Genomic DNA, 26,000 nt, shown 5'->3' with positions numbered 1-26,000 from the left:
TTTTGTTTTTATTTATGAAGGTAATGAACGTCAGAGGAAAAAATAATGTGTATTCTACGATTAGCTTTTGGATTGAGGATGTAAATGGAGGCGCATTTGTAAACTTCCACACATCTAATCTGCTCCCAGTTGATCCACCTGCACCTCTCCCCTAGCGTCATCATTTCTCAGCCAATCAGGACGCGTTCCCTCGGTCCTTCGGGTGTATTCGGAGGCGTCTGGACCAATCAGAGCGACCCGGGCACGTTGTCACGGTGAAATCAAAGTTGTTGTAGAGCGCGTGTGTGCGCGCGAGGGGAGGAAAACTGTCCGGTTGAGGATGAGAAAGAAGCGAAGCAGCGAAGAGAAATAGACGGAACCGGCTCTTAGCTTCCTTGACTTGGATATCATCAACCAACGAGTCCCGTTTGTTGGTCGTTTGTTGACCAGGGAAGCAAGAAGCGCGCTTTCCACGGGAATATCGTACAAATTGCAAATTCCTTGATGGATTTAACCGATGAAAGACGACTCTGACACATAAAACTAGCTCGAGACTAACGTTAGCGATGTCTAAACCTCTACTAGTGTAGTTTCGTTACTTCACTTCGTTTGTTTCGGGTTTTTTTTCTGTTGAAGGAGCATTTTTATTCAAAAATGACAGAAATCAACGAGAAGGAGAACGAACCTCAAAATCGGGACCTTCACCGACCACAAGCTACCGTGCCCAGCCAGCCCGAATCAAAGGTAATATGAGTAAAGGTTTTCTGTATTAAAACATGCAGACATGATAATTGTTTCTTTAATAATGTCGCAGTTCTGGAGTCATAATAAGTTTTTTTTTCGAATTTAAACACAAGCGAATGACTTCAACGCAAGTTATTCCTCTTATTTGTTTTGAATTTGATCTTCTTTGTACTTCAGTTTATGATTTTAAATGGAAGGAGTTTTTGAGAAAGACGTTTTCTCTCTCACGAAGCTATTTCAGTTGTGGCTATTGCATAACAACTCTAAGCGGCTATAATTCTTGGGAGCCAGTTTGACCTTAAAGTTAGAGGGCAGAGATTACACGAAGGTGTGTGTGTGTGTGTGTGTGTGTGTGTGTGTGTGTGTGTGTGTGTGTGTGTGTGTGTGTGTGTGTACGTCTCTGTGTGTGTCAAAGCAACGAAAACTTAAGGAAAGACATAACACAGAACTAATATCTTAGATTGATATCCATCCATCAGGTCAGCTGTGAGGGGAATAAGATATATTGAAGGAAAATGCTTTATGTAGATTGTGTAAAAAGTTCTATTCTTAGAAAGCATTTTAAATTATTTGTCATTATTGGCCTTTCATAAATAATGTTTACCTACCTAGCTGGACCTTTTTGTATAACTGTTAAATACACAAAGCGTGATGCGTTCAAAGGCACTATTTCACCTTCAGAGGCAGCTCATTTGCAAGATCGCAACCTTACAAAATCCCATGAGGAACCAGGCTTCAAGGTATGCATTTGCGTCCAAATCACGAGGGGTTTTGGCTACGGTTGCACAATGATGCCAACATATCGATACAGATATTGGTCTTCCTTTTAATAGAAGCCAATTTTTGAAGTCCAGTCTTCTTCGCTGAACACAGGAAACATCAATAAATATGATTTATAGGCTTTTACAGATGATGGGGAGATAAATTAAAAAACATTTTGTTTCCAATTGATCGTTTGAAGTTGGACTGTGATACAAAGATAGTTCATCCAATCATGTACTAACCACTTTTTGAAGATGTCTGTGATTCCTCCAAAGTTTTGATAGCACACTATGTGGTGCATTAGGTCAGTTCAAATAAGCTGTATTATGATAAAGCAGAAATGCTGCTTACATGAACTTCAATTTTTGATGCTTGTAGTACATTCCGTTGACTGTGTTGTACTTGTATACATGTGCTTTGACTGGATATATAAAACTCTGTCAATAAAAATCAATATCAGGCAGCCTTTCTCCCAAATATTGGTGTAGTTAGCCTCCCAAAATCCAGTATCAGTCAGCTTCTTAATGCACTCTGAATGACAGTGTCCCAGCAGAAAAATGAGTCCGCACCTTGGGTGGTCGTGTGTTTTCTCCCTCCCAAAAAAAAATTGGACTATCACAACACAGGATGGCCAATGAAGCTGAAATTAGCTTTTGGGTCTTAATACCACCCCCCCCCCCCTTCACACACACACCCCATCCTTAGGGTTAAAATAATTTCTGTCAGCTTTAGTGGTGAGAATGTGAGGCTAAAGCCAAACAATGGTATTAGATGTATTGATTAGGGATTTTGCAACATATAATCCTATTCCATTTTGGATAGTCTTGAAATCAATATCTCAGGTCAAAAGACATGTTTATGCATCTGTTGTTTCCCATGTAAGTATGGAGATGTAAAAATATACCCTTCATTCTTTTAGGAATAGTATGCTGAAGGACTTTGAATTGGTGAAACTGTAATGTCTGGCAGAATTTAAGACTGCCATTTATTTTAATGTGAGGGATTTTGGTTTATTATGGTTTATGATTTTAGCCTTTGCTAGATTTTATGTTGTTTTGTTTGCCTCTTGTAATGCTTTTCGGCCTGTTCAAGAGACTTGCAAGGTTACACTTGAGAATGGTTCGAAAAAAAATAAGCCATTAATGTGATGAACTGCAGTCTATAGTAACACAGTGGTGAATGAGCCCATGCTTGGCTGATGAAAGCTGTTTCATTTGCAGTTATTACAGACTGTTAGTAGAAACAGTCATGGGAAAAAAATTGTTGTATTAAGTTGCTGCTCATGTATGTCAAACATTTCCTACTGCTGCAGCTTCAAATGAAAAGCCTTTAATTGATTAATTTCCTCTGCTTTAACTGGTGGAAACAAAATACACCTCAAGCTCATAAGGGCCCATGGATTGTGATTTATTTCAGTATTTCTTATGTCCCTGTGCTGCAAAATATCCATCTGAATTAAGCCCCCCCCCCCCAGACTTTATAACTGAAATTTCCTGCTGTGTGTTTATTTTTTTAACATTTTAAATTAGCATCAAGAACAGCTTTTATTGCAGCAGAACAGCTTCAAAACACATTATGGCATCCTTTTGTTGGTCATCACCACAGGAGTCTGGAAAGGGCCTGGCAGGGCGGTCATGTTGTTGTTGTTTCTATTTGACTATAGACAACACAATGGATGGTGGGTGTTAAGATACTGCATGAATTTATGAGCCAATCCTCTAGCAGATGTTCAGTGTGACCAGCTAGGGGCTGGGTCATAATTCACATAAATGGCCATCTAGACAAAACAGAATTGGGTGGAAACAATCCTCCAATCTGCGTCAGCCATGTCGCTCCGTGTTTGCCAAGCCCCTGCTGGCAGCTGTGATCGCACCACATCCTACTGAAGAATGAAAGATTAAATGTGTATTACAACTTGAGTTCTGTGAAATGTTCCCTGTGCTAGGAAAAATAGGGTGCTTGAGGGTATCTCTAGAGCTCCACTAGTTTCTTTCTGTCACTCTCGATCTACTCACTTCAGCGTGTTTCTCTACTCATTTGGTAATAAACTTGTATTTCTTACCTCCTCTGCTGTCGCCACTTTCTCTCCTGCATGCCCTGCAGTTGGTCTCTTCTCTTCATCAACCTTTCTTCATCTTTCACTCTCCATTCCCTCTCCACTTCTCCACTGTCCCTCGGCGCTCAGAGTATTTATTACAGTGCTAAGTGGGCCTACCAGCTTTCTGAAGTGCTTCTAATAGAGACTGTGACAGTGGAGTGAATTGCTATTCCACCTCCTCCTCCTACAAGCAAGGTGATGGCTTCAAAGATATTATTATTGTTCGTCTCTAATCACTCACTCTCCTGCCATTGACGTTTCATGTATTTAGTGAGAAACTGTGGTTAAGTTGTTTATTGGCGGGGGAAATACAGCTGTGCTCAGAATTAACTGCTACATAAACTTTTATATTCGAAAAAGACAGTGGGTGTAAATGCTGAATGTGCAATATGGTGCCGTGCCCCAGTCCACAAGGCTGTAATGCAGCCCATCACATCTTGAGCCAACACAAAGACATTTTTATGAGGTAAAAATGATAGCAAAGCTTCCCTCCTTTTTGCCTTTCACACTTACTTCCCTGGGGTTTTCTCCTCCTGATGCTCTTCTCAGTAGCTTTTTTTATAAGCTTGCCTTCTCCTCCTTCCCATTTAATTAAATTCTTTCTTTGCACTTACTGTATATAGTCCCCATCTTTTGTCAATGGACTCTGCCCTATTTAAATGACACCTGAAAAGGGTTCCTTCCTGCATCTCACCTCCTCTTATGCCTCTCTTTCCCCATTTTTATGCTCACATTTTCTGTTTTGCTAGAGGAGCTTTCTGCTACACTTTCTGAAGAGTGACTCAGGGTCCGAAACTGACACCCAACAAGTGCCAGCAGTGATAAAACATGACTTTTTTTGTACAAATATTTGTGTTTTGTGAACACAGAAAGGGTCACTTTTTGAGATCAAAGTGTTAACTGGCTTGAATTGACTAACCATCAGTCAGATATTAGAATAATTTTCCTTTAAATTCTGCAAGCCATTTCAAATTTGTATAAAAGAGTATTTTTTTTATCCTAATGAAATATACTGAAACCAATTGATCTTGGACAAAAAATGGAAATTCATTTTTTTTGGGTCCCAAAAATATGCTTTGCTGGTGGACATAAGAGTGTTGATTGATGCTAATACCATATGACATTTCAGAACAAAGTGTAGTTTGCATCTTTGTGGCTGTTTCCTCTGTAACACTATCTTCTAAAGGATGCACGTTTCAGTCAACCTCAGCCATGTTGTTGTCAGAATGATTGACCTGTACTGTTGAGCACTGAAACATTCTATAGTCTGCACAGAAAACTGAGGGAAGCTTCAAGAGAGGCAGACCAAGATGAATGTTTACACAAAAAATAGAAGAGGTTTATTTTTTTTGTTTTTTCTTTACAATGTCTTATTGATGAAAGAATATGAATTATTTAGATTTTTTTTTTCGGTGTCCCTGTGTATGTTGTGTTGACCCAGTACTGTTTAAATTAGATGTGGTCAGCCGCATTAGATGTGGTCAGCCACCGCCAAGGGTTTCAGCCAAACAGTGAGAGAATCAGAGCGACAGTGTTCAAAAACGAGCATTGAGCACAGGTGGTTACAGGAGGAAAATCATGGAATCCTGAAAATCTTTTGACCTATACAATTAAAGTGAATAGATAAATCATTGACCTGGTGCCTGTGTAATGTCAGGGTATGATAGTTGAGTCCTTTAGGGATGAGCATGAGTATTGTTTAGTCCATCTACTGTCACTACTGCATTTGTTCTGCAGAAATGCTTGTCGCACATGTAGCAAGACTGGCAGAAGCTCAAAGAAACGGGGATGATGAAGTTTTTTAATGTGTTATAAGTGCAAACTTGTTTTAAGCAGTAACTCAGTGTGTAAGTGTGTCCTTGGCAAGCGTTTGCTAGAGAAAGAGCATTGTGTGTGATATGATGAACAAGAAGTTTGCAGTAATGTTCAATGTAGTGCTAAGATAGCATTGTCATATGTACAACAGTGCTATGGCCGTATCACAATGCTTTTTAACTTCATTTTTCAGTATTGTAGCAGTAACATCATTTTGTAAATCAAATAGCTTCTTGGTATTAATTGACCAATTGTAGCCATGCAAGCTACATTTTCTCAAGCGTTTCTGAAGCTCAAGTGGTGCAAACATGTTTGCTGGAGTCTGGAATAACATATCTTTATGTGCAGCTTAGGCTGTTTGACAAATGCTACACATCCCCAAGACCAAAGTCAAGTTCCCATGTGCAGATTTTCCACCAGCCTAACAACTTTTTCACCGTGAACCTTGTCCTTCAAATATTATTTTCATATGTAATGTCTAGAAAATATCATTTAAGTCTGTGTATGTGTGGAAAAAGACATGGTGCTACTGTAAGCATATTTGTTTTTTTCACCAAAGTGTGAGCTGTTGCTTCAGTAAAAAGTACGAGCTGGAAAAGCTCCTTGTGGGTTGTTAGGTCTTTTTAACTTTTGAATTTACAAATGCAAAGGATTCTCATGGTCAAGCAAGCAACAGTTACATGGCTAAAGTACTGGTATTTGGTAGCCAGAGGCTAATTAATCAGAATTCCCTAAACAACAGTCTGATATTTTGCTTCAGAGTTGTAAATATAACAAGAAAGGTAGCTTATTAGAACATTTTATCTTAATTTACACCCTGTCTTTGCAGGTTCTTAATATTCCCTTCCTCCAGGTCTGATCCATAGAGACTCTAAAACTTATAGAGAGAGACAGACAAAATCCAACGATCCTGCAGTCAGAGCACTTTAGTTGAGCTTTTGGTTGTGTTCTGTTCCAGGAAGCTGTCATTTTGGTCACAGCCCTATGACCGGTGATGCAGCTTGTGCAGTGAGGCATTACAGCTTTGCATTTGCATAAAAGGTTGTTTCAATAGATGCACTTTTACCTGAAGAGGGTCCAGCTGGAACAACACCTAATGAGGTCACCTTTAGTTTAAATCTCAGGTCAGTGCCAGACAAATGCTTAGTTTAATCACATTCCACTATGTTTATTGAAACCTTGAGCTGCAAGAAATGCCATGACAAAAATTCATGAGCTAGACATGTTGTGTACAGTTGAAGATGATACCATGGATCTAGAAAGAAAATGGTATGTATAAAGTAAATATTTATTGAGACATTTTGGACCAACGACAAAAACAAACATTTCTGTCCAAGAAAAATGTTTCTTTTGTTTTGTTGTTAAATAATTTTTCTAATGATCACTATATAACAATAAACAAATATAGTCAGGTTATATGTTTTAATTATAGGCTTGAAATCGGTTTAAATCCCAGTGGCTCTGATGCAATTGACTGAATGGCAAGTAATCAGAAGGTTATGGGTTTGATCCCCTTCTCCCTGAGAGACCAGGTCAGATTGTCTTAGTAGGCTTCTGAACCTCTAGTTGGCACCTTGCAAAGCAGCCTCTGATATCAGTATACAAATGTGTGACATTATTTGAGTACTTTTAGGTAGAAAGGTGCTGTATAAAAATTAGGGCTGCCTCCTTAAGATTTTCTCACTGGATTGTATTTGGTTAGTTGTCATGTGTTTATAATATTAAAGTAATTGAATAATTTAAAATGTAGGGAATCAAAACCTGTATGAGTTGCAGGGCTGAGAAAGAGCTTCAGAAGTAACATTTCACATTTTGTCATTGGAGACAAATACAAAACTGTAATAATAGAAGTCTGGAGCAAGCTGTCAGTGTCGTTAACAGGCAGTCCAGTGAAAGTGGCAGTGACTATGAAGGTGTTGGAACAACCAGCAAGCAGACTGTCTGAACATTTCTTTGAATTCGCTGATATAATCCTAGTATACTCTGTTAAAATATCTCTTTTCCTTTATCTATGAGGGTGGTTCCATTCACTGTTACAGGTTGCATAGACTACTCTAATTTAATTGTAGTTGTCTGCCACAAAATCACCATTGAATGCTGCATATTGATTGTGTTTTAACAAGTTAAAACTTGTAAAGTCTTATCTAATTATGGAGCTGAGCCCAGCCTTGCTCATCTCTCTCTCTCAATCAGAAACAGCAGCTCCACTGTACGGGAGCTGCCTGGCTGCCATACTGGCCACTTGTGGACACTGATAGATTATCAATTCCGATACAATTATCATTAGTCTCTGCGATCAGGCTTGTTGTGTCACACCTGCATGTGATAGGAGCAAACACAACAATATCCTTCCATACTTCCATTTCTATACTGCTTAACCGTTAAGGGCCACGGGGCAGCTGGAGCCTATCCCAGCTGACATTGGGGGAGGGGGGGGTTCACCCTGGACAGGTCGCCAGCCCGTCACAGGGCCATTAGGAGCAATTAGGGGTTTAGTTTCTTGCTCAAGGATACTTGGACATCGTCACCAGGGGAAGTAAGGATTGAACCAGCACCCCTTTGGTTGCTAGATGGCCATGCTACCTCCAAGCCATGCCACCCCGCATAATAATATCCACAAGCAGAAAATAAGCAGCACCGGGAGGCATTCCAGACCTGCAAGTGGTTCCACTGGCACATGGCTATGACCAGTTGATTTTATTTGACCAACAGAGCAATAAAAAAAAAATGGCTGAAGAAGACATTTTGAATTGATTCATGTTTAGTAAGTTACTAAAATGCAGCTCTTTATCCCTGCAATCACACCTAAAGGCATGAAACATGTCATTTGTTCAGGCAGAGCATTGAGGTCACACTTTTACTGGCTGATTGGCATCATCTGTTCCATACATGTTTCACAATCACTGGCTTATTCACACTTGAGTAACTGGTTATGGTAAAAGCCAATCATATTCACACACGTCATTACTGCCTGACACTCATCACTACAAATACAGTCTAACCTGTTTGCTGCTGTTGCTCCTTTTGTCACCCTTGTGTGGTACTCTTCACGTTTTCAATTTAACTGTGATTTGATGTAATTGGCTTAAAGACTTTCTGACAACTGTCGTTTCTTTGACAGAGATGAATTTCCAAGATTGCATGTGTGCCTCAAAGCTGAGAGTGCAGTGGGACCTTTGTGTTGTAAAAATAAAAGAAGAGTGCATTGTAGTGGCAGCAGGATGACTTTTTGCCTTTCCTAAGCATCTTGTGTGAACACTCAACCCCCACTCCTTAATCATTAATTTATCCAGGCATTCATCACAACAACCTATTTATAGAAGCCTTCAGCAAACGTCTCTGTGCTCATTTTCAAATGGACCGAAGAACAAGGCCGAGACGTCTGCTAAGTGTCTTCACTGTTCCATTTGTCTGTCAGAGGGGTGATAAAGGCTAGCCCTGGTACGTTGTGGGACTTTAAGAAACAAAGGGGGTTGATGGTGATGGTGGGGTCTTTTTTCTTTCTCTCTGCCTTTTTTCTTATACAGTGCCCTTGTTCCAGTTTTTATTTCCCTCATTTTTTTCTCTTATTCCTTCATCATCTGCAAACCACAGTCTGTTCTAGTACACATCTACCCACACTGTGGCACACTAATTGCTGTCAGTAGTTCAGACTCTTTACAGGGAAATTTGTATTTTTGAGAAGTATTGGAATTTGCTCAGATTGGGATTTTTTTTTTTATGCATGTTGTGTTTTTACTCAGATAACAGAAAGACAGCTTTTGGTGTCCAACAAGGAACAACAAATGCTATGCAAGATTTGTTAGAGGGATGTCTTTACCCCAAAACTGCATGACTAATTAAAAAGTTCAATAAATGCAGGATTTTCTTAATTCTTCATATTATATTTATCTAGAAAAAACAAACCTTATTTCACTTAACATTAAGTAGAATTGTTGAATAAGTAGTATCCCAGTAAAATAATGGTGCTTTTTTTTTCATTTTTCAAAAATAAACATTTTCCTGTGGCATCTGTAGAGTATTTTATATTTTACGTGGTATGAACATCATAAGTATAACATGAACTGTGCCCACTTCAGCTTAGACTAATGCTTTACTGTGTGAGACCTGAGAGCAGTATTCAAGCTGTCAGTCACAACATTGCATGTCTTGACATTTCTAGAATATTCAATTAATTAAACTTAAGAGGGTTTGAATGATAAGTCCCACAATGAATGTTTGCACTTAAATTTTATAAGGCAACTTTTGCTTGTTGCGCCTATCCTCTGAAATGTAGCTGGTCAAGATTTCGGTAGAAAGAAGGAGATGCATGAAAAGGGTGTCAAGGCTTTAATTCTTTCCTGAATTTATTTTGGGTCATTGATTGACAGGATCCATTGATTTGATCAGTTTTGTTTGAGTTTAAGGAGTTTCATTCATAACTGGAGTGAAGACTGTCTTTTGCCATAGAAAAGATAAACACAGCCGGACAACTTAAAAATCTAATAGAGAAACATCCATTACTGAAGTGAGTACAAGGCTGAGCCAAGAGCAGGCCATTAAAGAAAGCATGGGGTCAGCTCCCTCTAGAGAACATTTATGAGAGACCCTCGCAAAACGGGTCAACAGAGAGAACTCTTCATCACTCAAACTAATTGGCACATGTGAGTTTGTAGCTTTAAGAAGAAAAAGAGGAATCTGCTCAGTGATATTGATTGGATGTTCTGCAAAGTAGGGGAGATGGTGATAGAGTGTCTTTAAAAGCTCAGAGGTGCAGTAGGCCTGACTTGTAAGCGAACATCATACAAGGATATAAACATAATCGTGCAGTCTTTTGTGTTCTGCTGCTGAGTTTTTCTCGCAGAATAAAAATATATCACTTTGCCACAAGAAGTCTGCTTCTAAAGATGACCAGATAGATACCATAAACACAGAATTAAATAAAACATGCACAATGTTTTAGTTTAAGGCACAAATTTGGTTCGTACAATGTTTGGAGCCCAATTGCTGACATAACCCAGTCTGCTCTATCTTTGTCCTCATTCTGCAGGTCATTTTCATGATGCACAAATCCTCAGCAGTGATTATTTCCATATATTGAATCCTTTCACTCCTGCGTCTCCAAAATTGTTTGTCATTATCAGTCGCTACCCCTCTATTGGGGCTGAGAGTGTGGGATGTTGAGCATACGCCAGTTTGAGGCAGGCAGAATCACAGATAAACACAGTGTTTGCTGTGCATCACTGACTGCCAAGGTGTAGGCTGCTCAATGAAACTAATCAAACATGAATTTCAAGTGGTATTGATTAGAATTGGTTCACAAGGGATGGCAACTTTGTGATCTAAAGAAGGAGGGTGGGGGGGGGGGGGGGCAAGGACAGTCAGAGGGTAGAGCTTAATATAGGGTAACAGTGTTTTAAATTATCACTCATGTAATGTCATAATCAAGACTGAGATTCTCATCTGTGGTCACTTTGGGAATATAAAGGTCTTTAATACTGAAAGGTTTCTGTACCAAGAAACAGTTATGACCAAATAAACACAGAACGATATGATATCAGCTCTCACCAGGTGAGCTCAGACCAATGTCAGATTTATCTTACAAGGAAATAATGTACAGAGACAGATTCAGAAATGTATTTCAGCAAATAGACATAAATTACTCTCCATGAAAAAAAATTCACAGCACACAAATTAGTCACTATCTCAAAAACCCAAACACAGAAATGACAAGTAGGTTGTAAGTCTACCAGAAACAATGATTACTTCCTTTATATGTAACATTCTTTTAAACAAAGGACTTAACAATAAAAAGTTGATCGGAATAATAAAACCCAAGATTTTATTTGAACAGGATAAAAATAATCAAATAACAAGAAATAACATTAGTTTGGAAAAAGTGAGTTCTAAGAGATTAAAAAAAAAAAACAGTTTCTCAGCTTAATTACAATAGCAACCGTCTCAGTGTCAATCCTTTATATACATCTGATTCTATTGATTCACATATAATTATAAGTAGAGATATGTCTCCTATAAATAACAGAGCGGTTATTAATTTCAGACTATATTTCATATGGGACCCTATCCTTTAAGATGCTGACTAAGAAATAGGGGGTGCCTGGTGAGGTTTGCTCCTAATTTCCCAGGTGGTTGAAAACACTTGGAATGTTCCTCATGGAAGAGTAAGAAATTAACATCATTTTTACTTTTCTTGCAGCTGCAGCGGCTGAAACGCTCCCTCTCCTTCAAATCAGTTATGCGTAGCAAGAGTGTGGACAACTTTTTCCAGCGCAGCAACGGTGAAACGCGGCCCACCTCCACCCTTATTACCACACCACCACCACCATCCTCTCCACCCCCCATTTCTGAGACCCCCTTGGCCTATGAGCGATCTCCCTCCCTTTCCCCGGCTATCAGTCCCAACCCCTCGTTGTCAGAGTCAACACACTCTCCTTCCATCAGTCCTTCATTGTCACTGACCACCAAAAGCCAACTAAAGTCTCAGGCCCAACCAGTGCAGCCAGTCAAGATGCACTGTTTCCAGGAGCACATCTTCCGGAGGCCTACCAGCTGCCAGCGATGCAAACATGTGATCCAAGGTAGGTAATGGTGCGAGTTACTTTGAGGGCTTTTATGCTTTGGATATTTGGACTGCTGTTGATGCATATTGCTAGTGGTATCTTTATCTTCCATCACCTCAGTGTATGAAACTAGACATGGTCAATTGCCCCCAACTGCCAGGGGCATCCGCCTGATATAGCACAGCCATCCTCATGCCATTAACACCATTATTCATCCACATCAATTAAATGTCATAGCGCCATATTCCACCAAGGCATGTAGGAGAAGTCAACATTCCAGTGTGACTGCTACAGGAAGTGAACATTTCAAACCACACATTTCGTAAATGAAGCACTTGATTTTATAGAATGTGTTTCTAAAAATATGATGCAAACTCAATTTAATACAAAGGAAATGTTTAAGATTACATAAAAATCAACAATTCCAGTATGGCTGCCACAGCAAGGTAATAGACACAAGTGGTGAGTGGCAGGAGATACAATGGCAGTGGCAGTGATTACAGGGGTAGTCAATGTATAAGTTTCAGTGAATGCAAGTATAGAAATGAATTTCAGGAAGTGAATGTTTCCAAAAGCAGAACTAAACTGGTCAGTTGATGATGTACAATACTGAATACTGATTAAAATGGTAGTTGTGTAAAATCAGCTTAAAAGGGCATTTTCACCCAGATGACACATAAACACCTTTTCTCATTTTAAGATTGCGGTATCTGGCCATGCAAAAAGTTTGGGGAATATAGTATTTCCTCTAATTTTCACATCTTCTGCTTGCTGGTGAAATAGGTTTGTGGTTCTCAGAGGATCAGATCATTCGACTGATCCACAGATCTCACTGTCAACAGTTAGTAATGAGAATATTAAACTGAAAGTTGTCTCAGTGACAATTATTGACAGTAATGACTGTGGTCCAGTCCTGCATCCCATTTGCATGAATCTACTGGGGGTAGTTTTTCCTTTCCCTTCGTAGACATTTGTCAGCTGTGCTCTTCACTAACCTAGTTCTGTTGCACAGAACAACTTTCTTACATTCATTCTCAGCCAACAGTTAAAAAAATAGTGCTTCAAACTATCAAAAAAGATTGATTTAAGTGTGATTGAGTCCAGCTTATGGGTTTATAACCAATTTTACGAACAGAGGAACTTGTAGAACATTTTTAATTGCATTTTAAGTAGTGAAGGGCCAGACCTAATGAAGGGGGCATGTAAGCCAGTTTCAGTCATGAGGCTTCTTGAGTAGATCAGTGAAGAATGATGATGATTATTATATGTACAGGGCCCATATTCAGAAATTTCCAACAACTAGCATGCTACTGACCAGTTTTTAGAGCTTATTGGGCTTTTCATGGTTGTTGTGTTCTCGATACGGCTGGTTGTTTGAATGTACACAATCACGCCACTTACTGATGTCTTATTATATGTCGTATTATACATTACAAAGTGTTTGTGTCATTTGCCTTCATAAATAGTAAAGCGCCAGGTCCCTCACTTTAGAATGAGCTTGTCAGATAAACTAGATTTTTCAGTATTTTTAAAAGATAATTTATCATATGCATTGTCTGAAAATAGCTTTCAAGTGAGATGAATAAAAAATCTAAACAATCAGGCAAATGCAAATAGAGATAGGGAAGCTTACTTAGAGGTGTATACTGCTAATTTGCAATAATCATACATTTTTACCGGCCCATGGAAAGTAATTAAGACAATATTGGACTGATAGGTTCAACCATTTCTTTCAACTTGCGAAATTTCTCACTTACTGTATAAAGCATGTTCCTGATGTCTGTAGTGAGAATTTTCCTTCACCTGTAATAGATGGCACATAGCTGTTTTTGGACCAGTAAAATTGCTGTGTGATACAGTGAATACTTGTGTCCATGTAGGGAACTCCAAGCAGGGGCTGCGATGTAAAGCCTGTAAGCTGGCAGCCCACCTCTGGTGCTCCTCAGAGCTTTCCCAGCAGCCCTGTAATGGCAAGGTAAGCACACTTCAGTCTGGCTTATCATTAAGTCTCACAACCACGCATTATGCTCAAGTAGCTAACAGTTACACCTAACTACCCACATAAAACAAACAGTAACACAGGGTTTTTCCACAAGTGCCTGGCATTTGGCGGGCACAGTCCTGACACACAGCTTGCAGGAGATAGTTGGTTGTCTAGTGTCAACAGGGGTGTGAAATTCTGTCTCAGATGCTCCTCCGAAGTCTCTATATGATGTATATCAATGTTAATGTAAAATTACTTACTCTACATGTTATTACTTGCTAATAACAATTAGTGTTTTTAATAAAACAGTTGTATAATGATTTGCCTTAAATAAATTGTATGTTTTTTCTGGTCTTTCTTGCTGTTTTCTCTTATTAAGGAAACATGTATTTAGTTATTTGTTGTTATTTCAAAGAGTGACATTTGTCAAGCTTATTAAATACATTTACCTTATTGTAAATATATAAACAACAACAGATGAGCAAAGACGAAGAGATTTAAGCCCAGTTTTTACCAATATATTGAAAAAATTACCAGTATCTGCAGATACTGATGCTGTTATAAAGGTCTTTCATTGACTTTTGTAAGAGAGTCCTGTTAAAAGGGAGGAGACCATTATAGTTAGGAAACACTGCTTAATCACAGTATTTAGATGACTCCTCAGGTTGGCTTTGTGTCAGTCGATATATTGACTGCTATTTCAGCGGTTTGTATAATCTAAACCATATCGTACCATTTGGATTTCCAATCTTCCACGGTTGCTTTGCCAAATTGCAGCAGCCAACTCCCATTACTAGTAGCAGAGGTCACATATTTAATTCTATTTTCTGCATTATTTAAAGTAATCTAGGAGAAATGCATTCGATTTCTGAAGGCTAGAAACTATCCTGGGATGCATTGTGTCAGCATCTGGATGCTGTAATTGTCTCTTTCAGTCAGTTGGCATAGTATTTCGTCCCTTAGATGGAGAACATGTGTCGCGTCAAAGCCCCCCATCTTGTTAGAAGAGGATAAAGTCCCTTTATTACCAGCAGAGACAAATAGTTATAAATGGAATGTGGATTGACCAGGGCTTTGCAAATTAGACTTGGAAAATGTGGGAAAAGGGTACAGAGGGATATAATTATCTTCCAACAGTAAATGCCATCAGAAGAACAAAAATTGAGACACTGATATAGTTCCAGTGGCCAGGTCCCAACATTTTACCACTCAGCCTTTTTGTCCTTTCCCTTGCATGTGCTGCTCCTCTCACATAACGCCCTTCTCTCTTCCTTTCTCTTGTCCTCTCTCTCTCTGTGTCTGTGTGCTACATTTCCTTCCTCCCCTCTCAACTCTGTTGGAAAATCAATATCTCCCTGTACCAGCTGGTCTGGCTAATTCAGTGTGAAATTCAGTGTGTTTGAGGCACACACAATCCCTCAAGGATATGACATGGCAAGCTCTCGCCAAGGCTTCGTCAGTGTCCTTTTCGATCATTGCAGACCCATCAAAGCAAGGATTAGGCATTTTACAGGAACTAGATGGAAAAATGAGGCTATTTCTAGTACGTCTATGTAACTTAAGGTCTGGGGTTAACTGCCTCTATGATGTAACTACACTATAGAAATCATTTGAGTCTAAATAGATTTGCTGTGGAATTTTACTGTAATTAGTATTTTTTTTCGTTTATGGTTTACTGATTATACTTGTTTGAATTTGAAAGTGAAGTGCTGAAAATGTGAGAATATCTAGGGCTGCTTTTGAGAAACAAATGTCCATTTTTTTTTAAACAAACCAGAACCTGGGCTTTAGTCCATACTGTATATTAGCAAAGTTATTGACCGCACTTCCTCTCTTTCAGCCCATTTGCTGAGTGCACCCATAAATGACCAATTGGTTTAAAATGTGGTCAGAATCAAGCAGCTTTAAGTTACTTTGGAATCATGACAACCTTTTTGCTAATCAATGTTAATTGATCTTAAAGATGTATTACAGTTTGATTAAAGAAATGGGTCTGCTGTGTGAGCACTGCATAAAATAACTGCCTCTGCAGGAAAGCTACACACACCCACCCTCGACAGACTTTTTATGCCTCCTCTGTTGTATAAAGCAGAGTCCCATCTTGCTTTCCATGGATGTCAACTGTGAAATATCCATTTGTCTCTGAATTTTGATGAATTTGTGAGATGTAATTGTCTGCCAAGTGTCTTGATGTAAAACCAAGGATGTAAGGTTTTGAATACTTAATTAATCCACGTTCAGCTCTGAGTGCATTGGTTTGTTGCAAATTGCAACAGTGGCAGAGGAGATGAGGCCAATTGTCGCTCACTAATGAGCATAACCTAATAGTAAGCAAAGCATTTGCCAATCCTATTCACAGAGAGCTCTTTTATTTTTGTCCCAAAGCACTTCACAGGAAACACAAGACATAAACAGATTAAAACAAAGAAAATAAAAGCAATATTCAGGGGAAAAAAACAACTAAAACTCAAACATGCTTGGACAGAACCACGTTTCTTTGTCAGCTTGCAGATTATGTGCATATGTTAGTACAAGTGGGCTTTTCAAACTGGTAGAAATACTTTAAAGACTATTGTAATAACCGCTCATATCATAATACAAACAAGCCCTGTTTTGGATTCATACTGGATTCAAGATGAGTGCTTTTTTATTATTGCCATGTTAGTGAACTTAAATGAAATCACACTCGACACATCACACTTCACAGTGGTTCAGTTCAGACTAATTTGACTTAAGATTTTAACTTCTGTAAGGTTAGACTGCTGGACACAGTATTTCTGTGAGAGTATGTGTTCCACACATCCACATAGAGGACGCTCTGCAGTGAAGTGCTGCTGTCTGCAAGCTGCTCAAGGCATCAGTCAAACAAATAGTAAGGCATTCGTGCTATGTTATTTTCAGTCTATAGAACCTGTAACTGTCAAAGGAGAGATGAAATACATCTGAGGTACTGTCTTTATAAGTGGTCTCTTTTTGGAGAACAGAACAAAGTCATCACAGTATTTGTCTCAAAAATAGAACTTTGTAATGTTATCTGTTAGGCTGATGAGTCATGTGCTACAGCTAAACATATTTCTCAGGCTAAATAAAGACACAGAATGAGATATCAAAGTTTTTTACAGTGTCTGATCTGTATTGGTTGATCATCTCCAGTCTTGACAGTAACAGACCTTTTTGGTGCCTAAATGTGGTCATGTGGCTAAAACTTGCTTGAAGGGAGAAAAGACAAATATATACTGTAGGTCATGCTCCGTTAGGCACACTACCTGACAGAAATTTGGTGGGTGTATCATTGCCACCAACAGTGGACAATAGTTAAATTAAGGCAACAATTATATAATAGACCTCTTTAGCTGGCATTACTTAGATTTGGCAAGATTGAAATATAGAAGGTTGCTGTCAGTGTGCTGCTAAAACTCAACAATATCTTGTCATGTTTGTAGTGTTATTCAGTCTTGTTGTGTTTATTGTAATTATTTTGTAGTACTGTTAAATTGTACAGAGGGTGCCGGGGTATCTGCTGCACCCAGTATTACGCTGGCTACATTACACCGGCTGTACTATGGCTGCAGCTTTGCGTAATAATATGGATGTTGTGGGGTTGAGGAATGTAGTCCCCGAAGAAAACAGCTGTCTGAGGAAAGCAGAGCGCCAAAAAGTCTGTGTGTCAGTGTCCTACCAAAGTCAGGTTATGTAGTGAGATGGTGTTCATCCTCCATCCTAACCCCAACAAAACTTATTGGGGTGAATGCCTTTTGTAGGGATGTTGAAACCCAATCCCTTACACCCAGGCTGCAAAATGAAGGCTTTCAAGTTTGATTATAATGGAATGGAATACATAAATAGCTTTAAGTGCATCCATTTTCAATTTCTCAGCTTTCATCAAACAAACCGTTGGCCCACCATTGTCTTACTGCAGTAACAGTACAAGCATCTGTCTTTTTCTTATTTTTGCCCAGTTAACATTTCCCACTCCCCTAACCTTTCTTTCCTATCCTCTTTTTTCTGTTTTTCTCTCTCTCTCTCTCTCTCTCTCTCAGACAGGAGCTTTTAAAAGAAACTTTAGCTCTCCTCTGCTAACCATTGATACGCTGGGAGTGGTCAGAGAGGCTCCAGCAGCCCAGGGTGAGTGATGGAACCCCTAGCTGACTTATCATAGCACCAAACTGCTGGATTCTCAGGATGACTAATCACCACGTCTGTGGCCTTCATCCCTTGATGCTTGACAGGCCACCGTGGGTGTGTGTGTGTCAGAAAAGTGTCAGCTATAAATTTGGACATATGTTGCTCTGTTCCATCTTGTCTGGCTGTGTAGAAGCAGATAATGGCATTGTTGACCCTGTGTATGAAGCACTGCGCTATGGGACGTCGCTGGCTCAGATGAGTCGCTCCAGCTTTGGCAGTATCTCAGAGTCGCCCTGTCATGAGGTATAAAACACAAGGAATTACACAGACAACCCAGTTCATTCATGCACATTGATTATATTCATTCTAACGGTATGAGTCACTATGCTGGCATCCCTTCTTATGTCGTAGGCAGAAAAACTACAAGACAAACTAGAGAACCAGCCTATAGCGGAAGAGGAAGCCATTCCAGGAAGTAAGTCTTTCCTTTTAATTTCTAATATGTGTCTGTATGTGGAAGCTTTCTGAATTATTTTAAGCTTTAAAGGGGAATTTCACATAACACATTCTTTGACCTTCAACTGGTAATTTTCTTTTAATGTGAATTCCAGGTAAGTTGTTGTCAACACTTGCAAATTGTGCCTTTGGTTTATCTGTTTTCCTATACCTTATTTTTGAGTTGAGAACAAGCAGTGGCATCATGCCTTAGCTGTCTAAACAACAAAAAGCTGTAAAAGGTGGTTGATCTACATATGAGCAGTTGTTTTATTTTCTTTCAATTTCCCCTTTGGACATCAGAGCAAATTGAAAAACTTTGTAACAAGACTTTGCTTTTTTATCCTAAAGGATGGGGGAAAAAAGCTTTTCCTGCTCGTTCGGGCTGGCTCAAAGGCAAAATGGGGAGTTTGGCTCCAAACATGGCATAATGATCTCCACAAAGAGAGAGTACATATACATATTTCATCGCATATGTGAAACCACAAGTGGTAAATTGCATATCGGCTTTGTAGTGAAATATGTCTCCCTCTTATAAGCCATTGTAATCCAGATTTTATATTAGATGTGTGAATGCAAGACATTTTCAGGCACAACAGAAGCAGTTTTCTTACAGCTCATTTACACCATATTAACAGAAACCCATTCCTTTGCCTTTTTTCCACCTTATTTAGTTTGTTTATTGTGTAATTGCACTTCAGTTTTTTTGGTTTTGTAGCAATATAGTGTTACTGTCCTGTAAAATTTCTATTGCTGGTTTCAGCATGTACTGTATTTCATGTACCTTTTGATCTTTTTAATTTCTGTTGGAGGGCAGCGATATACACTGATTATAGTTTATGATTAACTACAGGTTTGATACATTTAGCATAAAATGAAACGGCACAGAATTTGCTCTCTAGTCACATCATTATTTACTTTCCACTGTCTCATGTCATCATGACTACATCAAGAAAATGAAGCCAAGTGTCTGAAAGTTCAACCGTGAACAGGTTTTATGATGGCAAATCTTGCCTTCAAAAACTTTAAGATATTTTAGGAGGAAAAAAACATGCCACAATGTGACTTATAATGCTTTATGTTTATAAAGGAGGATTTAAAGCTAAATGTCAAAATGTTAAAGACATTAACCCAGGAGAGTAAATAGTTGAGGGTATTTGTTTGCCATGTAGTACCTCCGTCTTAATTCCCAGGAGAAGGGATCATGTTTTGACTGCTGCCACTTGACAATAAATGACCTTGGCTTTGGCCTTCCTTCTGTTTGCTGCAAAGTGACAAGACCTCTCTTTCTGTATCCCTCCCTTTTCTTCATTCTCCCTCTCGCTCCCACTCCCTCCCCCCTTTTTTACACGTGATTTTCTCTCTCTAACACATACTGTCTTTCCCTCCTTTTCTTTTTTCTGTCTATCTTTGTGTTGATGTCTTTGCCTTTCCAGTGCTCACCCCTCCTGAAAGTGAGAAGGCTGATTCGGAAGACAGGGTCAGCCTGAAGGTGTGTAGTCAGCATTCTTCTCTTCTTTCAGCTCATTTTTCCTGGTACAGCTGCACTCTGTCAACCCCCTTCAGACTCTATCCTTTTCACTCTCTTTCAGACTTTCACATAATGAACCTAAAGATAACAATCTTTTCTCCTTCTTTTCCTCTGTCTGTAAATTGTTTAGACTCCAAAGAGGGTCGAGGTCCACTCCATCCACACCTATGTGGCTCTCTACAAGTTCCTTCCTCAGGAGAAGAATGACTTGGAACTCCAGTAAGTCTTGAACATTTTTCTAAAACATGTGTATGAGAGAGATCAGATGAGATGAGGAGAGTGTGTACCTGTGTATGCCATCTGCTTCCTCGGGGGGGATGATTGTGGGGGGCTGCAGGGTTCAGGATGGGGGGGGGGCAGTGTTGAGAGATCGCGAAGGACAAACAGCTGCGATGAGCGTGACAGAAAAACAGTCTATATTAGTCGATGCAGGAAACTGCTGTGTGTGTGATGATACCCACGATTAATCTGGAGGATGAGTGTGTGCAAGATGAGTACCACATTTCTAAATGTGGACAGAACAATTTACTCTCCTCTGAAAATTAACTCTGGTGACATTTGCTGTTGGGAGAATCAACAAGACAGAACAAGAATTTATAATACAGTGCTATAGCAACATCCCCCATGGCCTGAAGTAGCCTGTGTTGTAAATGTCTGATAGGTATAGTTTACCGATAGTGTAATGATTAAAAGTAATCAATAAAGGGGGAAACTGCTCCTCTGGTCGTCACCCTGCTTTGAGACTTGTTCTGGACTTTGGTTCTTCGAACAAGCCAGCAATTAAACATTCACTGGGGAATGAAAACACTGTTAATGTCAGTTGGCAGGGCACACGGCTAATTAGGCTGCAGTACCTTGAAGAGCATGTACTGTAAATGGGACTTCAAATGGCACGTTGGACCCTGAAGATACTGTTGTTGTCATGGTACCCCCCTAAATTCCTTCCAGTGATACTTTCTCTGGCAATGACTTGTCCAAATGTTTTTGTATACATCATCATTTGCATGGTATAACATAATGTGGGCAGGGTACGTTGTTGCAGACAAATACTGAGATCTCTTCATAATCAGAATCAGAACAATTGTAGCTTGTCCTCTTGCAGTGACAATATGACACAAATTGAAGTCATAAAGTTGAAAAAAATGGAAACACTACTGCTTAAAGGGTGGTCAGTCTGACTCGTGGCAGTTTCCTGTTAAACATTGAATTCACTTGCTTGTCTCATGTTCAATGAGGAAATACTCACATGTTCTGAGTTCTAAATATAACGCCAGAGCTTAAGCTTTGCTTAAAGACTTGAGGAGTGGGGGGGCGGCAACATGGGAGTTAAAAACATGAGAGCTTTATTAGTCTCCATGTGACTAAGCGAGAAAGGAAAGAAGTGTATTGCACATAAGGTGTAATGCTTTTAAGCAGAGAAAATTTTGGATGCAGTGTGAGATTGGGAATGCTCATAAATGCTTAAATAATTTGCTCTTAATTGTTCTCAAGCACTTTGTTTGACTTTTTCCTCCAGGCCTGGTGATAGAGTTCAGGTCACAGATGACTCCAATGAGGACTGGTGGAAGGTGGGCTGTGTTGAGATGCTTCTTTTACATGCTTTGAAATGCTGTCTGTCCGTTGAACATTTGAAGGATGATTAACATTTTCCTTCTTTGTTTCATCCTTCTGAGCCAATATCCTTGTGAACATTTCCTTTGAATAAATAGCTCAAACATGGCTGTCAGTGAGGCACTCATGTCAGTTGACTATTTTCTATTCAAAGCGGATACATTCAGGGACTAAAGAGCGGGTGGTTGTGCTTGAAGGACAGCAGATGTGGGTGTTAGCAAAGCTGGTTAGCATAGGAAAATAAGCCAGATTGCAGTGAGTGTATAAATACGGAAGGAGGATCTTAACCTTCACCTTTAGAGGGACAGATGGAGCTTTATATAAGCATGGAGGGAAAGTAACACTTTTGTGCAGGTAATATTACAGGTCTACAAATTTTGCGAGTAAACAAATACATGGTAGCTTAATGGAAAATGGAATTTATACTTTATGACTTAAAATTACATTCAGTTACACAGCATATTTAAATCATGCATACATGCAATGCCATTTCTGTCTAAACATGACTAACTGCTTAATGTGGAGGGTCTAACATCCGCACATATGCTCTGGAGCCACTAAGCTTTGTTCACAAGAGATTCTGAAGACTGTCGTGGAGGATTAGGGCATCACAAACGGATGCTTTTTGGTCAACTACTGATGTTATTCATTAGTAACAGGTTTGTTACTGTGATATAAATGTGATGCATGCTTAGGCAAATGGCCAAGTAAATAAAAACGGGGAAAAAAATACAAAGAGTCTAATTATGTAAACCAAGACAAGGTCTGTCGAGGGCTGTGGCTGTCGCTGCAAGCAGAGATTGAAATGCCATCATTAGTTTCCGTCACCAGTAAAGAACTGTGGCGTATTCCATGAAGAACAAATTTGTCTAATACCAAGTCGGCTTCATGGATTTGGTACAGTTTTTCAAAACAAACAATTAGAGACCATGACTCACTGGGATTAGACCAGTCCAGAAATTGTTTATTTACTTCAATGAGTGTCTGTGTGTCTGTGTCTGTTTGGTCATGTTTATCAGGGGAAAAGCAGAAACAAGGTGGGATTTTTCCCAGCCAACTTTGTGCAGCGGGTCCGCCCTGGTGAACGAGTGTGGAAGGTCACTGCTGGTTTCCACGGCAACCGAGACAAAGGCCAGATGACTGTTAAAGAGGCCCAGGTGAGCTGGCATTAAATACACACTGTTTCTCTCTCTCTCACTCATGCACACACACTGAATACATTAGAGATCGTATGCAAATTCATGCAGAAAATTGCCGAAATTATGGAGGACAGTGTGGTAGGACCTCCAATGCAGCTCATTCTTAGCCTCAGTCTGAAAACTCTCACATTACTGAATGTCACATGCCCCTCTTCTTGCTCCATACCCACCCCCACTCCCACTCCCCAACCTTACCTCCCCCATCCTTCCGCTGCAGATCTGCGTGGGGAAGAATGAGGAGACTGACGGTTTCCTCCGGCTGAGCAGCGGGAAGAAGAGAGGCTTAGTCCCTGTCAAGTATCTGCTAGAAATATGACGGCCTCTCCTTGACCCTCAGTTCGATAATAAAGTTCACTATGATGGAGGAATACTCAGGAGTGTTTACCCAACACCGCGCTAACCGCCACCCACCTCCACCCCTCCAAAAGTTGCAGTAAATTAACAGCTTGAATGGCGTAGCTGTCAACAACTTTGCTTTTTAATGCAGAAGATTTTCAAGGTTAAAGGGGGACTTATTTAGAGCTACTTTTCTTGTAGCATGACATTGCTTGGTGTGATTTTATACACACAACACTGATGTAGCATCATTTGCAGGACGTCTGGCTACCTCAATTGGCCATCTGTCTGCGATAAGGGCGAGAGGACTACCTTACTATGATGTCAAGGCGTTTCCAAGCCTACAGGATTTGCAGGACTTTGTGAGCAAACTGTCATCATTTCATTACATGTGTAGAGGAAACAGGTGATACAAGATTGTGAAAGATGGTGGATGAGTATTGTAGACGCTTGTGAAAACGCTTGTTTGTTTGTTTTTCTAATCCCCTGATAATGGATGAGGTTGTGTGTGTTTGCCTACAACTTTCACATATCTGGTGTTGTAATACGAATTCACCATGTACATATGTGTCCTTCCTGGTCTGACTAGAAAACGATTCAGGTACAACAATGTGTGTATGTAAAAGATTAAAAAACAATCTTCTCTTCTACATCTCGGTCAAATGAAACTTGTAACACACACCAAGACATACACTGGGGCGTTTCTATGTTTCAGACTGCTCTCAAGTGATTAGATAATGCTACGTTTGTGCTCTTCACAGCACTGATGTGACAAATGCTTTGCGTGCACCTCGGGGAGTTTGTCTGTCAGATTGCCCTTCAATCCACACACACATACACACACAAACACGCTTTTTTTCTCAATTCACACTCTTCAATCTGGCTCATAATTATTCAAATCTGCTTTCTGCCCTTATATTCTCCACGCTAGTTATCTTTATGTAACGTCTTGTAATATTTGCTGTCATATATGGTTGTGTACTACAAAGTGAGGATGGTGTGTTCTCTAGACTCTCTCAAATGCTTGCTTTTGTTTCAGCAATGAGCAGAGCAGCATAATCATCCAGGATGCTTGATCACAAACCAAACTCAATGTTGTCTGTCAAAAAAAGGTGACAGTGGCTGGGGGTCAGAAATGTGCAGGATGAGTGGCTACAATTTCTTCCAGCACACATAGTTTCAAGCAGCTCTTGGGGTCTTTTATCGTTGCTATGATGGATAAAATTTGATAAAAGCCCTCCTCACACCATGTGATTTACTGCTATCATAACTCAAGGCTGTGAAAAACGGCCTTTGTTGCAGCAATATCTGTAAATAACAAGATGACAGTCTTTGTAAATAGCCTTATGAATATATAGTAGGTTTGCAGCTATCCAGGAACCAATTAAGGGCATTAACTTCACATTTATTAATTACTGGAGTTTTTTATCCCACTATACATCAATTAACATCCAGCCCTTTCAGCACAAACCTTTTCAAATACTATGCACAATAGTTTGCTCACTTTATTTTCTACTCATTTTCATAGCCACATGTTCCAGTGTATATCTGTGCATTTGCATAAAAGATTTGGACTCCAGCTTTGGGAAGAGCATAGCAGCTTGGACTGTCTGCGCCATGCAAATCCTAAACATTACCTTCATTGACTAGAATCAAGATTGGCTCAGGATCAGTATTATCCAGGTGAATTCACTTTCACACCTCACTGCACACTATCAGGCTAGTTCCTTGCATGGCTAGCTGCCCTGTGACTCTCATATCTCTCAATAAAGTCAGATGAACTCTCAAACTGTGTAACCTGTCACACTTTGTTCTGCAGATTTTTTTTTTTTTTCTGGGAAGGAGCTCATGGGATTGGCAACCAAGGTAAAGGATTACACATTTATTTCATTACCATTCAAAATCTTGAACGACATCAATTTCTGATCAGATGCCTCTGAAAGTTAAGGTGAAGGTGACATTAAAGGAGTAGCTTTAGTGAATCATGTTTTCATGATCAAGCTCTAGCCCGATTAGTTCACGCAACATTCATTAAACTCATTGCCACCAGATTAATCAGCGCGTTTAACACTAGATGGCATTTGTGCATTCCCGTGCTGCTGGGAGGATGCGTATTGCTCAAGCTTTAGCCGCAGAGCTAGTTACTACCAGTTAGCTGCTAGCTTGAATGTAGATAAGAATTAAACTCACGTCCCTAATGTTGCACGACCAAATGGATAAAAGAAAAGAAATGACCGTAGCCTACAGCAAAGCCTTTGCCCTCGGTTGGACAGTATGGTTTTAAGCTTTTAAATTTTATTTTGTGCTTGATTCTTTTCGCTAATATTCAGTATGTGTAAATTCTCAGAGTCAAGCAAATTGTGATGATGTGTCATCTCCTGGGCAAAAAGGAAACTGGTACTTTGATTCATGTCTAAGCTCTCTTTTTATTGTCGATAATTTCTGTTGTCATGAATTGTTCCAGTTTAAATCTAATATTAAGGCTATTTCAACTCACAACAACAGTGCTCTTCAGCATTCACCAGTGTTCATTCTTTCACGCTGGACGACTGAAAGCTGGCATTAGCAAACTAACCGGCCGATTTCTTCATCTTTGTCCTTCGTCGGTTTTTACCCCAATCGCAGCAGTCCATCTCTCTGTCCATTCTCTAGCCAGGCTATAATTGATACTAATCAGACAGTGACCCTGGAATAAGCCCATTTAGTTCTGCTGTCAGCCACACTTCCTCAAGAGCTGATGTGGTTACTGACAGGGACACTA

General features: G+C 39.7%; 1 protein-coding gene across 2 annotated transcripts; it reads left to right on the top strand.

The window, feature by feature from the left end:
* The first annotated feature begins 228 nt into the window (after window positions 1–228).
* LOC147239710 (SH3 and cysteine-rich domain-containing protein 2-like) lies at window positions 229–25,036 on the top strand. Of its 2 annotated transcripts, none has more exons than XM_086195934.1 (11): window positions 229–723; window positions 11,595–11,976; window positions 13,839–13,933; window positions 17,983–18,067; window positions 18,258–18,370; window positions 18,479–18,542; window positions 19,999–20,054; window positions 20,224–20,312; window positions 21,610–21,661; window positions 22,724–22,861; window positions 23,498–25,036. In XM_086195934.1, exons 1-11 carry the CDS (start codon window positions 634–636, stop codon window positions 23,534–23,536), a joined length of 1,203 nt encoding a protein of 400 aa, XP_086052060.1. In that variant the 5' UTR covers window positions 229–633; the 3' UTR covers window positions 23,537–25,036. The 2 variants fall into 2 exon arrangements, with proteins under 2 accessions (XP_086052060.1, XP_086052059.1); XM_086195933.1 differs by having other exon boundaries at window positions 234–723; window positions 23,121–25,035.
* Window positions 25,037–26,000: the final 964 nt, after the last annotated feature.

This window comes from Aulostomus chinensis, chromosome 23, assembly GCF_037954235.1.
Source record: "Aulostomus chinensis isolate RoL2024-O1b breed Wild chromosome 23, RoL_Achi_v1.0, whole genome shotgun sequence".
Lineage (NCBI taxonomy): Eukaryota > Metazoa > Chordata > Actinopteri > Syngnathiformes > Aulostomidae > Aulostomus > Aulostomus chinensis.
This window is presented reverse-complemented; position numbering and strand designations above follow the sequence as displayed.

Coding starts and splice junctions, on each gene's coding strand:
- LOC147239710 (XM_086195933.1), top strand. CDS start 634: ATGACAGAAATCAACGAGAAGGAGAACGAACCTCAAAATCGGGACCTT. Junction 724..11,594: donor CCAGCCAGCCCGAATCAAAG/GTAATATGAGTA, acceptor CTTTTCTTGCAG/CTGCAGCGGCTGAAACGCTC. Junction 22,862..23,120: donor TGACTGTTAAAGAGGCCCAG/GTGAGCTGGCAT, acceptor CTTCCGCTGCAG/ATCTGCGTGGGGAAGAATGA.